The sequence below is a fragment of the Propithecus coquereli genome, unplaced genomic scaffold, assembly GCF_000956105.1.
Source record: "Propithecus coquereli isolate 6110/MARCELLA unplaced genomic scaffold, Pcoq_1.0 Scaffold129, whole genome shotgun sequence".
NCBI lineage: Eukaryota > Metazoa > Chordata > Mammalia > Primates > Indriidae > Propithecus > Propithecus coquereli.
Window position 1 is genome coordinate 4,833,904 of NW_012137080.1, and position 15,398 is coordinate 4,849,301.

Consider the following 15,398-nt stretch of genomic DNA (forward strand, 5'->3'; position numbering starts at 1 on the left):
TTTTTTTTTTTAGTAGTGACGGGGTCTCACTTTTGCTCAGGCTAGTCTCGAACTCCTGACCTTGAGCGATCCACCCGCCTCCGCCTCCCAGAGTGCTAGGATTACAGGCGTGAGCCACCGCACCGGCCTTGAGCGTCACTTCTATTAAAGCTATCTGTCAGCCTGGCATTCTCAAACAGAGGACAAACTTTTTTTTTTTTTTTTTTTTAACTTCTTGAGGAGAGAAAAAACACCTCTTATTTTCCTTAACCCACAGCACCTATTGCAGCCCAGGCCACAAAGCAAGGAGGAAGCAAACACTTACTTGTAAACTGACTGGTTTGTGGCTAAGAAATTTCTCACCATTCCAAATGGTGGATTGTCTTTCATCTCTGCATCCAAATTCCGGACACGTTAGTAGACTGTTATTAGTGCGTGTTGGATTGAGGTGAGCATGCCCATCTGGTTGAGGACTTCTTGTGAAGGAACACTGGTCTCTTGGTGACGTTTGCTTTGTTTCATGTGTCTAAACTCCAGGGAGTTTTACCGAGGTTAGACTTTACCTGATTTTCATGAAGCCACAGCCCCTCAAAGATCGTTACCGCGTTTCTGTCCTCTCCCTCCCTCCCTCCACCTGATGGGAGCCCGTTACTAAGTGGCTTCGCTGTGCGTGTGAATTTTCCACCTGTCCTTAGTAACAGAACATTGGATTTTACACAGCTTTGCCCCTTCACTGAGCGGCAGCTCAGCTGAGGCAGATTCTTGTCCCATGACAGCCCCTCCAGGCAAAGAAAATGTGGACTGAAGTCTCCAAATGGTAGGGGCAAGAAACCCAAGGACTAGTGATGGAAGGAAGGTTCCCGAACAAGCACACATTGGTTTGCTTCCCTCTTGTTCACACAAAGAACTCCTGCTCTTTACCTGTCAGAAAAAGACCACTCGTCTAGTCCCATCCCTACTGGATTTTCTTCCTGACGTGCAGGAGGTTTGCAGGTAGGGAGGGAAAGAGGAAGATGGTAGTGATTTCCTGGAGAGGACGGGAATGGGAATTGTAGCTCTCTGCCTGGCATAAAGATAAGGATCTGCAATTGATAAACATCAAATTTGCTTATTAACAACCCTCAGCCACCGACTACCTTGCTCTGCTCTCGCTTTTCCGTCTATGAATTCATGGAAATTACTGTTTCATTTTAAAAGTCCTTGAAAAAGCCAAAGGAAAATAAGGTGTAGTTAGAAGCAAGGATTTAGTGCTGCAAAACTAACAGATCAACTGTGTGCGCGCTAGCGAGAGCGTCCGTGCTGGATGGTGGGGCAAGGCAATCGGTGGGCTCTGGAAAGGGTCCCCAGAAGAAATGACACCTGACACCCTTCAATGATTGTCTACTGCCCTCTGGATAAAGTCCAGACCCCCCACATGGCACCCAGTGGCCTTTATGACCTGTCTCCTGCTTCCTCACACTCAACCTTCCAGCCAAGCTGAACTTCTCTCTCGAATCCAGGTCCTCAGGCATGCTTTCCCCTCCACGGGATCTCTCCCATCTCCCAGCCACGCCTCGGCTTCAGTCCCTGTGAGTCACCCGGTAGGACAAAGACAGCCTGGAATGTCACAGCATCCCAGCACATGGCCTGGAAGCCTCACACACTGTAGGCGCTCAATGAATATTTGTTAAATGAATCAAAATGAAGCATTGTTGTTCTCCTGAATTATTGAAATACAGAGGAATTTATAAATAAGTTAAATCTTAAAATCTTTATGGGCAAAGCCTGAGTAGCTAAAACCTGTCTTAAGAAAAGTACCTCTTCTCTCAACGTGCAAAGACATTATTCATTATTATTATTAATTATTCTGGCTTCCTTTTCTGTCCTGGTCTATTCTTCCTAAGTCTTCTCACAGGCACTATAAAGTCCTCCCAATTTACTTCTGAAAGGAAGGCTTATTTACAGGTATGCCTTGGTTTCAGAAACCTGCCACAGGAAAACGTGGCAGGAAAGAAAAGAAAAACTGATACGTGTAACACTCTTCATGATGCGTCAGGAGTTTGAGAGCTCCTTTCAGTAGCAGCAACTCCCTTCTACATTTCAGTGTCTCTCTGTAGACCACACCTCCTTGCCACAGAGGGGGAACAGTGATTCTTAATGCTAAAGCAAGGCTATATTCATCCACTGAACAAAAAAAACAATAACCACAATAACAAGTATTGAGCATCTCTTCTGTACCCAGTACATACATGCTGGGTGTTTCCCGTCCATCCCCTCTTCCCCCATAACCTCCCATCCCATAATCCAGATCATGAAACAGGCCCAGGGAGATAAATGATTTCCCCAGATGTAGCAAAGCCAGATTCGAACTCAAGTCCATCCCACTCCAAACCCATGTTCTTTCTCTTACGCCAAGTACCTTGACTCAGAAATAAAAATAAAAGGGAAAAAATTAATGACACAACACAAAGCTTCCCTTGTATCAGTTTGATTCAGACCCTACTGGCTAGAAACTCATCTCCTACGTCAAGCAAGCAACATGGGCACCGACACATTTATCTCCCTGACGCCACTAGAGGGCAGGCTAGCAAGAGAAAGCCAGCCCCGTGTGGACCACACGCAGGCTCCCAGCACACAGTCGCCCAGGAGGCCACTGGCGCCTGCGCGGGAGGCCCTCACTCAGAGCCCAGAAGAGCAGACATTACAAAACAGGGCGCAGATACGGAAGCACATGCAGTCTGAACAGCCCTTGACGGCCACAACCGCACAAGCTCCCACACCACGTCTGGTGTCTCGGCAAGAGCCATCAGCATCATCCCAAGTTACAAGGCTCACAGGCGTTCCCGATTTGGGGTATAATCCTCCAAACCCTAACACCGTCAAAAGGACTACAGTCAGGCCCAGCTCCCTTTCACTGTCCTAAATGAAGCTTCACTTTGAGTCACCATCTCCCCAGTGTGTCCTTCTCTTTTCTAATTATAGCAATGCCCACTGAATAGCATCTCCTCCACTGATGACCTTGCCACACCCTGCCCGTTCCTTAGAGCTCAGCTGAAGGTCAACCTTCTCCTCCCAAAAGCAGTCTGTGATTGCTGTGCTTACAAGGGTCTCTGACCATAAACACCGTCCACTTAGCATCCGCCTGCATGTCCGTTAGATGCACTTAGACCAGTGCATTTTACTTTAGTGCTGCAACCTGGCATGGTGTTGGTGTTATTCACTCTCTCCTGCACTTGAATTCGATAAAGTACTCACCTACTCTATCCCAGGCACTGAAGATACAGAAACAATTAAATCCCAGCCTTGTTCTTGACGACTCACAGTCTAGTAAGGCATGGATAATACAAAATTCTACAAGTAAATTTGTCAGAATACAGCATACAATATGATCCAAGCATTACTGTCACATTGCCTGCTTAATATCACCGTCATATCATTTAGCTCAATCTGTAGCTGTTATGTTTGTTCATTTGTTTACTGTCAATCTGTTCCCGCTGGGAGACGCTAGGATGGGAACCTCGTCTGTCTGGTTCACCACTGTCCCCAGCACTCAGCATGGACTTGAGCACAGAGACACACTCAGTAAAAGCTGTTTTCTGGCAGGAAGTAAAGAGGGAGGCAGGGAAGTGTCGGGAACTGTGAGCATCGAGCCCAATTTCGAGGTACAGGCAATGCTTCCACAACAGGGAGACAGGGCTCAGATCTGAAGTGAGAGTGGGGGCCACACAGGGAAGGGGTGAGGCACAATTCACAAGGGAAAACAGGATGAGCATGGGTAAGAATGGCAAACCAGCATGACAAGGGAGTGGGGGCGAAGCCCTTGAGCATTGCTGTGGACCAGCTGTTCTTAAGTGTGGGAGATTTTACCTGCAGAGGGCATTTGGAAATGCTTGGAGATGTTTGTGCTTGTTGAGACTTGGGGCAGGAGATGCTGCTGGCACCTAACTAGGCAGAGTCCAGGGATGCCGCCAAGCATCCTGCAATGTCAGAGCAGCTCCCCACATAGTCACCTGATCTAAAATGTCAGCGGTGCTGAGGTTTACCACCCCGGCTGCAGGTAGCATTTAAGGGATGTCAGAAAACAAGCTTTCTTCTAAAGTTCACTATTTCTATTTACGCCTAATATCTTCTTTTGGTTAGGATTTGGACCAAAGTAGCATTCACTTGCCACCTCCTATAGCCTCTGAGAGAGGAAATATTCAGCAAGGAGTGTCCAGAACCTAAGGACACAGTATCAATTCCCTTCATCTGTTGTACATCCACCAGGACTCATCAGTTTCTAAATTCTAGGACTCCAAACCACTCACCCCATATGCAAGGTAATGAGATATAGAAAGATGAGAAAATGGGCCGGGCGCGGTGGCTCACGCCTGTAATCCTAGCATTCTGGGAGGCCGAGGCGGGCGGATTGTTTGAGCTCAGGAGTTCGAAATCAGCCTGAGCAAGAGTGAGACCCCGTCTCTACTAAAAATAGAAAGAAATTAATTGGACAGCTAAAAATATATAGAAAAAAAATAGCCGGTCATGGTGGCGCATGCCTGTAGTCCCAGCTACTTGGGAGGCTGAGGCAGTAGGATCGCTTGAGCCCAGGAGTGTGAGGTTGCTGTGAGCTAGGCTGACGCCACAGCACTCACTCTAGCCCAGACAAAAAAGCGAGACTCTGTCTCAAAAAAAAGAAAGAAAGAAAGAAAGATGAGAAAACAGAAGTACTCACTGGATAGACGGTCAGATGGACAGAGGGATGGGCAGATTGGTCAGGATGGCAAAAGACTGAGTCCTTGGAACACCAAGGTTACATACCTGTGCCTTGCATACTTTTCCGCAAAGGCAGAGTTCGCCTGAACGCCAGCACTCCTGACCCAAGCCCTGTCCCAAAGGCTACAGTGGAGGATGCTTAGAAGGGGTCACCTCCCCAGGACTCTGGAGCCCAGGCAGGGAGTTAAGCTGCCAGACCGGATGGAGTGACAGGAGCCGGGAAGTCAGTGAAGACAATGCTCCTTTGTCTGGAAGTACCAACACACCGCTCAGCTTAGCCTGCCCTCCACAAGGACATCTGTGATAGCTCCAAGACTTTGCTGGGGCCTGACTTGGGTTCAGTTTCTCATACTGCCTCACCATTGCTTCTCTTTAGCTAAGTCTCTTAAACATGTTTGCTTAATTTTGCCCCTGGCAAACAATTCTGTATTTTCAATATTCTGTGAAATGCCTGAATTTTGACTCTGAAAGGAAAAAAAAAAGATAACCATTTTTTTTTTCTGTTGTAAGAGATCCAATAGTGTTATATTTCTAAAGAGTAGATCCAAGACACTCACAAGGGCTAACTCCTATCACATCTCAAATTCCACTGCAACAGAAAGCTTGCCAAATTTCCTCATCTCGGAAGTGGGCACAATCCTGCCCACCTTACGTTCTTATTGCTAATCCTAAGCAGGGCTTATTTAACTTTTTTAAAAATCTAGCAATGGATGTCATGAATGAAAATTTGATTTACATCTAACTCTTCATGGAAGTATCTGGGAGGTAGAACAACAAAAGCCAGGAAGAGCACCCCACACAGGGCAGGACGTTCTTTGTCGTCCCAGACAAACATGGGCCTCCCATCTAATATAGTGTCTCTGTACAGAGCTGGGAAAAGGGACAGGTTACCCTACACCAAATAACAATGGAAACTGAAGTAAATTTGTCGCAATTCTAAGCAAGATCTGCAACTATCAAAGTGGGGAAATGTCAGTACAAGCAGTACCCAGTTTGGAAATTGTCTTCCAAAAGTTCATTTGTAAGTAGGATGTTCAGAACTTGGAGTGCAAGATTTTATGTCCCAAGCCAGTGCACAAAAGCTGACTGAATTTATAATATATTTGGTACATGACATATTAATACTTAGAGAAAAATAGTAAAAAAAAAAAAAAAAAAAAAAAAAAAAAAAAAAAAAGGAAGAAGGAGGAAAAAAAGCTTTGATATTTTTAAAACATATCGAGGTACTTAGAAAACAAATGCACAGATCCTAATTAGCCTTGACCTAAACCCCAAACCATGAGCTGGGCCCTGGACCTCCTGTGATTCAAGTCATTACTGAACTGGGGGCCCTAAGAAACTGAAAGGCGAAGAATGAGAAGACCCCCAGCCTCAAAGGGAAAGTGGTCGTGGTGGGAGAAAAAGTAGTCTAGCATCTCTCAACTGAAACAGGAGGATCCGTACCAAACTGACCCACACCGAACTCTAGGACAGAAGGACACAGGTAGGTGACAGAACAGTGGCCATCCTGGCCTGCTACTGAAGCAGGCACAATGAGCTGGAGCCACAGCAGCACCAGGGGGAGGAGGGGACAGGAGTTCCCAGCACGCTCTGCAGCAGCATGGATGGCCAGGGGCACTCAGATGCCGGAAGGAAGGTGTTCCTGCCGGTGCCAGCAGTTGGCATGAGGGGCTGCATTTGATTCTAACAGATTTGGCCAGATCAAGAAGGAACTTCCCGGGCTTCAGGAAAGTGAAAAATCATACTAACTGATAAGTTTACATCAGCAGATTTCTGGCATGGACAAGATGATAAAGACCGTGGGAATGGCTTCTCCAACACAGGACAGCCACACCTCCACAGCAGAAAAGGCATGTCATTCCAGATTGTCGCCGAATACAATGCCTGGGTCCGCCCCAAACACAAAAGGGATGTACAACATTGAAACCAGGTTTGAAAGTTGAGGTTTATCATTCATCTACTTGTACCTTCTTTAATCCTCCAAATAAAGCGTCAGTCTCCAGCTCAAATTCTCGGTCCAGTTCCTCTTCATGTTCTGACAAGAACAAAAGTCTCTGTTAGTCACAAATCTAAACAAAACTGTGTTGGCTGAATAGCAGGAGCATTAAAAGAATTGGACTATGTCCTGGAAAAGCAGCCTGTGGCCTGGGCCGCAGGCGTGGACGCATGCCACACTCCTTGACCTTTCTTTCCAGGGCTCTGTGACCCGAGTTCCTGGAAATACGCAGAGGGGCTGATGGAAACTCGGCTTGTGATAAGGGTCACGAAAGGAGAGGGACACAAGGGAAAAGAGCTTCCAACACAAGCAAACACAGGAGGGACCAGTGCAAATGCCTCACTTGTAGAGGCTGTTAGAAATTTTTACACACACCATGCCACAGAATTACGGTGATCATAACTGCATTATATGACATAATGCTAACAAGATATAATAAAACGGAATCATAAATTGGCAGGAAGCGTGTTTATATGTAAACAATACAGTTGATTTGCAAGGAAAGATGTAATAAAAATCTTCGAACACTTCTTGAGAGTGTGCAGTAACCAGGCATGGTGCGAGATACTAGCAATGACACAGAATACAATTGGCGTGGCTTTCATCCCCACTGGCCCCCTACCCCGGGGCTTACTGTACACTGAGGAAGAGGAACAAACAAGGAATAAGAAACCATAATAGTGCTGATGCATACCACGATGCAGGAAGTAAGAAGGGCCATGGGCCCCGACTTTGAGGTCTGTGTGATGTCTAGCAGGCAGCTGGATGGGTGTGGGTGCAACTCAAAACAAATGCCTGCAGTTAAGGTGAAGTCTCAGAGGCGCTCAGTATAAAGGTAGTGACAAAGGTGTCAGAATGGCCGCAATTCCCCCAGAAAGTGACAAAGAGCACATACCCAAGAAAAGGGGGGAAAAAAATAATCAATGCTTTTCACATCAACAGAAGTACAAAAACCATGGGAAATCAAAAAGGAACTGCCCAGAAGGAAAACCAGGAGACAGTGGCATCCCTAAAACACAATCATGAAATGATGCTGGTTTCAGAGCAGGATCAAGGTGCAGGTTCACACGCACTATGTGCAAACAGCAACCCCAGCCCCGAACCTCAGGCAACACCGCACTTAGGAACAACAGGAAAGGGAGAGGTGTCGCACACTGGCCCGGGTACAGACGGCACAACTCTGGGTGCCCCATGAACGTCGCATGCCACGTGCTCTGGGAGTGCTGGAGAGATGTGTGATTGCAGCAGGGCACTGGTCCTTTGTTACAGCTGCACGCAAGGCCATGCTGGGTGTGTACGTGCGTGTAGATGTGTGCGTTGCACACAGACTCAAGTCCAAGGGCACGGTCAGCGAACGCATGACAAGTTACTGCATTCCAGAGGAGGAGGAACAGGAATCTCTGAATTCATTAACACAAAGAGGTGGAAAACCTCTCTACCTCTTCCCTCTTCTGTTCGGCTTCACTTTCACATAAAGTGCAACCTCCAGAAACATCAGAATTATGCAGAATTAAAATGAAGCGAAAACTTGAGCTTTTTCTTCTTTTAAAAAGAGTACATTCAAAAGCAGTGAAGTTTACATGCTGACCTCAGATTTCCTGAAGCTGGAACATATCTCCCTCTAGTGGGAAAAAGGAACCTATTTTATTTCTCCCAATGTATCCAATATGAAACAAATATTAAACAATTATTAATGAGTTATTTTATTTTTTTACTAATTCTTCATAATCCAATGTACATGTCATCCTTACAGCACATTTTAATTTGGACTGGCCACATTCTAAGCGCTCATTAGCTGCGTGTGGCCGATGGCTGTGGTATTGGACAGCATAGCTCTAGACCAAAAATCCTCCCTTATGTTTTGGAGAATTCCTATAAAATCACCTTTGTCTGATTTCTTGACATAAACAAATGCTGTAAGTTTTAAATTATAACTTAAATCCATTCATAGCCCCTTTGGAAATCACTGCTTAAGTTAGCTGAAGATTCACAGCTGCAGAATTCAGTTGCTACAGGAGAGTAGAAGCCAAGAACCTGCAGCTGGAGATCTTTCCATGAGCAGCAACGGCCCTCAGCACTTCTCTGCTTCTACCTTCTCGGACAGTGAGCCCTGACCCTCACCTCTTTGGGCAGGACTGGCGTTTTCACTGTAACTCAAACACAGTCAGGCAAGAGGCTGCTACAAAACAGAAAGCAGCCTTCTGTGCCTGGGAATTCTCTCTGCATCACACAGGACTGACTAGCCGGCAGGGCCAGCTCTTCCTTCTAGGGCCCTCGGTCCATTTCCCCAAATTCAGGGCTCCACAAAACTGCCCGAGGGCATAGAAATGAAGCCACTTCCACTGCTGAGCCCTGATTACTACATTAGCTATTGATTCCTCCCTCCAGCAAAAGGATCCATCAAAGCTCCTTCCTACCTACTGGGGGGAGGGGGGATTTGCATTTTAATCTCTGCCAATGGGCTGTGGTGTTAAACCATTTACTTACAGCCTCTAACTAACCTACCCCTTTCGCCCTCAACATTTTGATGGGAGATTAACTCTGGGGTGGGGGTAATTAGAGGGCAATAATCAGGATGAGAGGGAAACACACATACACACCCTGGAGTGATACAAGCCACTGTCAAGGAGTCGCACACCCAGTCGTGGTGTATGTGTCCTGCTGTTTCCATGCGTTTGAAAAACTCCAATCGGCTCCTACTGATTCTTTATCTCTCTAGGAAGCCATGGGTACGGTGGACTGTGGAACAAATGAGAATGGAAAAGAGGGGCAGAAAAGATGGGCTTCTAATGATAAGAATTTAATGGCAAGCAACTCCCAAATATTCATCTGCAGATTGTCCTATAGAAAAGGGGTGTTAAGGTACTGGTTTTCCATGACACCCTTGAAGCATGGGGGCTCTTTGTACCTCTCCCAGTTACCACTCAGGGAATGAAAATGTGATTTAGAAATAACCCAAGCAAAAGGAAATCAGATACTTAACTGGAATGCGAGAGGTCAAACTTCATAAATGGCCTTCAAACCTCCCAAATAGGGCAGCTCATCTGCTATTCACCTGAGGAATTTGGGGTCTCTCAGGGCAGTCTACCAGGTGAGCAACTTGCATGGGAATCCTTAGTCCTCCTGGGAGAGGTAGAGGAAGCCTCAGATTGAAATGGAAACTATGGAGCCAAGGAAGGAATAAGCTCTGTGCACGCTTGCGTGTGGGGTCCAACACCCAGCACTGGCTGGGGGCAGAAGGGAGGAGCAGCTGTGGGGTCCAGCACTAGGGCTTGTCCTCAAACGCCCTCCAGCCCAGCCCTGCCCCAAGCATTGTAAGAGGCTTGTTAGAGGTGTTAAGAATGCAGATTCTCTGGAAGCTGACATTCCCCTATGTAGGGGAGGAAAATTCTTTCCTCTACCTTTCTTAGCTTCATGGCTGAGGTCCCTATAAGGAAAGACAGATTAACAAGAGAAAAGCATAGTTAATAGATTTAATAGAAAATTTACATGCCACGGGAGGGTTCATAAGGAAATGAAGACCCAAAGAAATGGTTAAATGAGTATTTTTACGGGAGATTTGACACAGAGTGCACAGCATGGAGAAAGATATTCGGACAGAGTACCATCTAATGGTAACAAACTGAGGGGAACTTAGCAAGGCCTGTTTCTCATCTGTGATCCTTCATCTTCAGAGATGAGGATGTGCTTTTCCGTTGGGTGTAGAGAAGGCACCTCTCACCTGAGGGTTTTGTGACCTGCTTCAGGGGAAAACGGTGGGGAGCAGGTGAGGGTGCCCCTTCCTGCTTCTGCTGTTTTCCCAAATGCGCAGGTGCCATATTTTGGGTTACCTTAAGGACCAGTGTTAACACAGGAGGAAAACGCCAACGCAAGCCTGAGTACAATGGGTAGGCTAGAAGACTTGGAATCCCAGTAGGAAGGCAGTGATTCCACTGTCTCCTAAGACCCTGGCCACAGGCAACAAAAGAAACCACAGTCAAATATAACGTGAAGCATCATCAAACAGAATGCTTGGAGCCTTGGCTGGGCCACAACACTCAGCACTAATGCTTCAAGAAAGGCTGTCCTTGGCTCCTGCAGGAGCCAACCATTTGGGTCCCTTCACAGAGCCTTGCTAACTCATGGTGAACCAGCTCACCTGGTTCCAAGAGCAAGGACACCTGTTCAAGGACAGGACCAGCAGCCTTTGTTTTCCCACCCCACAGGGCTCTCCAGAGTTAACAGCTGTCTTTCAACCAAATTCCTTTAATCACAAAACCAAGCGGAAAAATTACCTCCTAACTAACAAAGCCCATACCCTGTGAGAGGCTAGTGTGCTGTATGAACAATAAAAAAGGAAGAATTAATCTACAAATGAGCTGCAGTATCCTTTTCTCATAAGCCGAGATTAGTAATAATGAAGGCCACAGGTTTGTATAGGAATAAACAAAAGGTAGAAAGTGAATGTGTTCAACTCTACTAGTTGTATCACACTTTAAGAACACCTACTATGTAAAAACAAAGACACAGAGGGTGGTGATTCAAATAAATACTTTGCACCATAAAAACCAAAGGCTCTTTAAACATGAAGGCTCCCTGGTGTTCTGGAGTCTATTTTTAAAGAAACGTTAACTACAGATCACTGAAGATTAAAGAAATGAAAATAAAGTACTTGTGAAATGAAAAGGCCAATCAGTGGAAAGTGCAATTCCGTTTATAAAAGTGTCACTAATATGCAACTTTTCCGGAAGATAGCTGCCTCATAAAGGAAGGAGTGCCTAGCTCTATAAAGTCAGAGGGATCTAGGGTAGCTGGGATCATTAAATAATCTTCACAGAAAACAAAAAGATGGCAGAATTTATAAATAAATCCAAGAACTTGTAAAAGAATAAACCTATTAAATAGACAAATCTTTGCTAAATTTCTTAAGACAGTAGAAATGAGACACATACAAGATTCAAAACATTATAAGAATATGATATACAACTTTATGTTAATACATTTGAAAATGTCAATGAAATGGAAAAACAAATTGCTCAAACTGACTTAAAAAGGAAAAAAACCTAAATATATCATAACACTGGAAGATACTGAAAAGTTTTCATTGAATCTACTCCCAAGAGACTTCATGGCCAGACAAACTTAGAAGTGAATGAAATCCAATTTCGATGCAGACATTTCATATATGCTAAACAGTTCCATAATATAAAAAAAATGGAATCTTCCTCATTTCTTTTATAAGGCTAACAGAATGCCAATATTGAAATCTGAAGATGAAACAAAAAAAAATAAACTTACAGGCCAATCACTCTCACTTAGAAATCAATACTTTAAAAAACTTAGAAAAAAAGCAGTATATTTAGTAAATAAAAGTAATATGGTCACAGTAGGTTTGTCACAGGAATCCACATGGATTGCTCCAGGAAAATTGATGACTTTAAAATATCATCAATAGGTCAAAAAAGGAATGAGTGCTTTAAAAACAGAATATTCAACACTATTTCCAATTTAAAAGGGCTAGGTTTCCTTAACATGACTTTAAAAAATAAATGAACAAATCTTGTTCAACTTTTCCCTAATGGTAAAAACAATACAGAGTTTCCATTAAAGTCAGAATTAAAACAGGATAACATGCAACTATTATAGTATTTTAGATGTCTTAGCAAAGCAAAAACTGATGAAGTAAAACCAGTATCATTATCTGTGGATGATATTATCTAAATAGAAAAACCAGGAGAATCAAATGATAAGCCAATGGAACATAAGGGAATTCAATAGATTGTTGGAACACAAAATAGATAAACCAACATAAATGCCTTTACTATAAGGCCAGAAATAATCAGCTAGAAAATATGAAAAGTATAATTGGAAAAAATCCTGAACATAAGAGGAGGAAAAAAAGACTGAGACATAATTTCAAGAAGAATTTTAGCAGGGCCTATTACGAAGAAGACCATGAACCTTCATTAAGGGAAGTCCTTGAATAAACAAAGAAAACATACTATAGCCCTGGATGGAAAGACATTATAAGAATGTCGATTATTTACAATTTAATTTCTAGGTTTATTGTAATTCTAATTAAAACTCTAATGAGAGTTCTTTGGGATTTGCCAATTTCAAACAGGTATCTGAAAGAATAAACTGGTAAGAACAGCAAAGAAAGGTCTGGAAATAAAGAACAATGAGTAATAACAGTCCACCAAATACTTAAGCATTTTATAAAGCAAAAATAATTAAAACGGTGCAGTACTTATGTGAGAATTGATTTAGAAATCAATGAAACAGAAAAGATGGCCCCTCAAACAGTCTGGAGAGTATATCAGAATTTGGTACATGATCCAAATTGCATCGTAATTCTATATGGAAAGACAATAAATAATGTTTAGTTACCTATTTGCAAAAAAAAATTGAACTCTTCATTTCACATCATATACCAAATACATTTGAGATGGGTTAAAGAATATTCGAGGCGCTGAGAGTAGTGCAGAGAGATGCACGCTCTCCCACGGAAGTGGTAACTGGCACAGCCTTCCCGAGAGTGGCCTGGCACGGCACATCCATCAAGAACCTGGAAAACGTTCTTGTAGTTTCACTCTATAATTCCTCTGCTGGAAATCTTCCTGAGAAAAACAATCAGATTCGATACAATACAAATTCATTCCTTACAAAATAAATGAGCTAAGCATTCAACTCACGAAGCTGGAATAAAACCCCGAGAAACAATAAGGAAGGAAATAATAAGATACAGGCAGAAATCAATGAATTGCAGAGCACAAAGAAACAATTGGGAAATCTGACAAAGCCAAAAGCTGAAAAGATTAATAAAATCTCGGGCACAGGTGATCAAAGAAAAAAAAATAGGAAGGAGGGAGAAGTGGAGAGAGGGAACAAGGGAGGAAGTCAAAGAGAAGATGCAAATAAACAAAATATACACGATAGACAATGAGAAGGAAACTAAGGAAACAAAAAAATTTAAAAATAGGAGTTTTATGAAGCACAACATACCAATCAAATTGAAAACCTACGGTAAAATGTACAGATTCCTAGAAAGTTACAAAATGTCAAAATGGGTACTACAGAAACAGAAAATTTAGGTGGTAAATTGAAATAGTCCAAGGTTTTCCCTCCCGGATGCTTTTTTTTTTTTTTTTTTTTTTAAACAGGGTACCTCCTCCTATCACCAGTTTTTAATAATGAGAATTCAATTGTTTTCATTCCAAGTATTGCATTCAATTGCTAAGGCCCTCTTTTAGGGAGAGGCATCAATTCTTTCTTTCAAGGCTTATTATGCAAGCCTTACAATGCAGGGCTCATGGCATCTTTCTTCACGTTAAATATAAACAGACACATAAAAAGTTCCACATCTATTAAACCATAAGGCACAAACTTAATGCAGGACCTTAATTAGCCACAATACTGCAGAGCACAAGGGATGAGGCCACCTCGAATAGCGGACCCTCCTCCTGCCAAGTTATTTCCATATGACTTTGAGATGGTCTATACGTGGTAGAGTTGGGGGGAAGGGGTATTCTGTGGAGTCCCTACTGTGGTTGGCTGAGAGATTCGATTTGACTAAGGCGTTAAAATCTGTAGTCTCTAATGGCTTGACAGCCCTCCTGCTGCTGATGGAAGAGAGCAGTGAAGGAGATACCCGCTCATGCCCACAGAGGCCAGCTGTGCAGATGCCCATCAGTGGCATTTCACTTAATGCATTTTGAGCCTCTGGTACGTTCTAGGCACATTTGCTCCAAATACAAAGGCCCCAAAGAAGTTCATAGAAGAGGCAATTTTTCCAGTGACCTACTTTTACAACGTGGGCAAGCAGCACTTTTTCCTGAATTAGAAAGTGAGATGTGGAACCAAGACGACTCAACATTGCACCAGTTAAACATACTTTGGCAAGATGGGGGGCTCTGGCTTCCATGAGTTGAACTGGCAAAACCATTAGAGGAAGATGTTTCTTGGGAATGGCTTGAGAAACAGTTTAGCATTGACAATAAAAGGAAAAGCACAAAGGATAAAGGAAGCTTCAGGCTTGGGAATGGTCAGTAATAGACAGCACAATAGCCTCTGGACCAGCTGAAGTGCAGAAAAGTTTTATACTATCCACAGAGCGGTCCCCCACCCATCCAGCAGCTACCACAACACAGTTTAAAGTTTAACAGTAGAAGAGATGAAAGAGCTTCTGCTTTAAAGCAAGCCACTTTAAGAAATTATCAATACATATGAATGACAGAATAGAAAAAAATACTGAGTCTAGAGTTGAACAGACCTGGGTTTAGACCCCAGAGCCAGTGTACCTTGGACATTTTTTTTTTTTTTTTTTTTGAGCTTCAGTGACCTCATGTGAACTATGCAACCTCCCAGACTGGGTTTTAAGTGATCTGCAGCTTCCATTTTTGTGCACTTGCACCACTCCCTCTTGAAACCCAGCTGCCTGTTATACAAAACATGAGCCATGTGGAGAAGCCACTTAGAACCACACACAGCACTCCAGTTAGACAGCCCCCAGCTGAGCTCTCAGCTGACCCCAGCACTAACTGCCAGCCACGTTAGTGAGCCACCCTGGATGCACAAGCCCAGTCAAACCACCAGATGACTGTGGCCCAGATAACAACACATGAAGCAGAGAACTGCCAGTTGAGTCCAAGTCCAGGAATATCAGAAACAAAATCTCACAGAACACAAAAATCAATTAATGTGATCTATC

At 43.7% G+C, this 15,398-nt stretch overlaps 1 protein-coding gene across 6 annotated transcripts in view; it reads right to left on the reverse strand.

The window, feature by feature from the left end:
* Nucleotides 1-15,398, reverse strand: part of HHAT (hedgehog acyltransferase) — a 277,822-nt gene that overhangs the window by 244,425 nt on the left and 17,999 nt on the right. For 4 of the 6 annotated variants that reach the window (XM_012638345.1, XM_012638347.1, XM_012638346.1 and 1 more), the window contains one exon: nt 6,681-6,748. The exons of the other annotated variants lie outside the window; for them this stretch is intronic. In XM_012638345.1, coding sequence (XP_012493799.1) covers nt 6,681-6,748 — 68 coding nt within the window. The remainder of the gene's footprint in view (nt 1-6,680; nt 6,749-15,398) is intronic. 6 annotated transcript variants of the gene reach the window in all.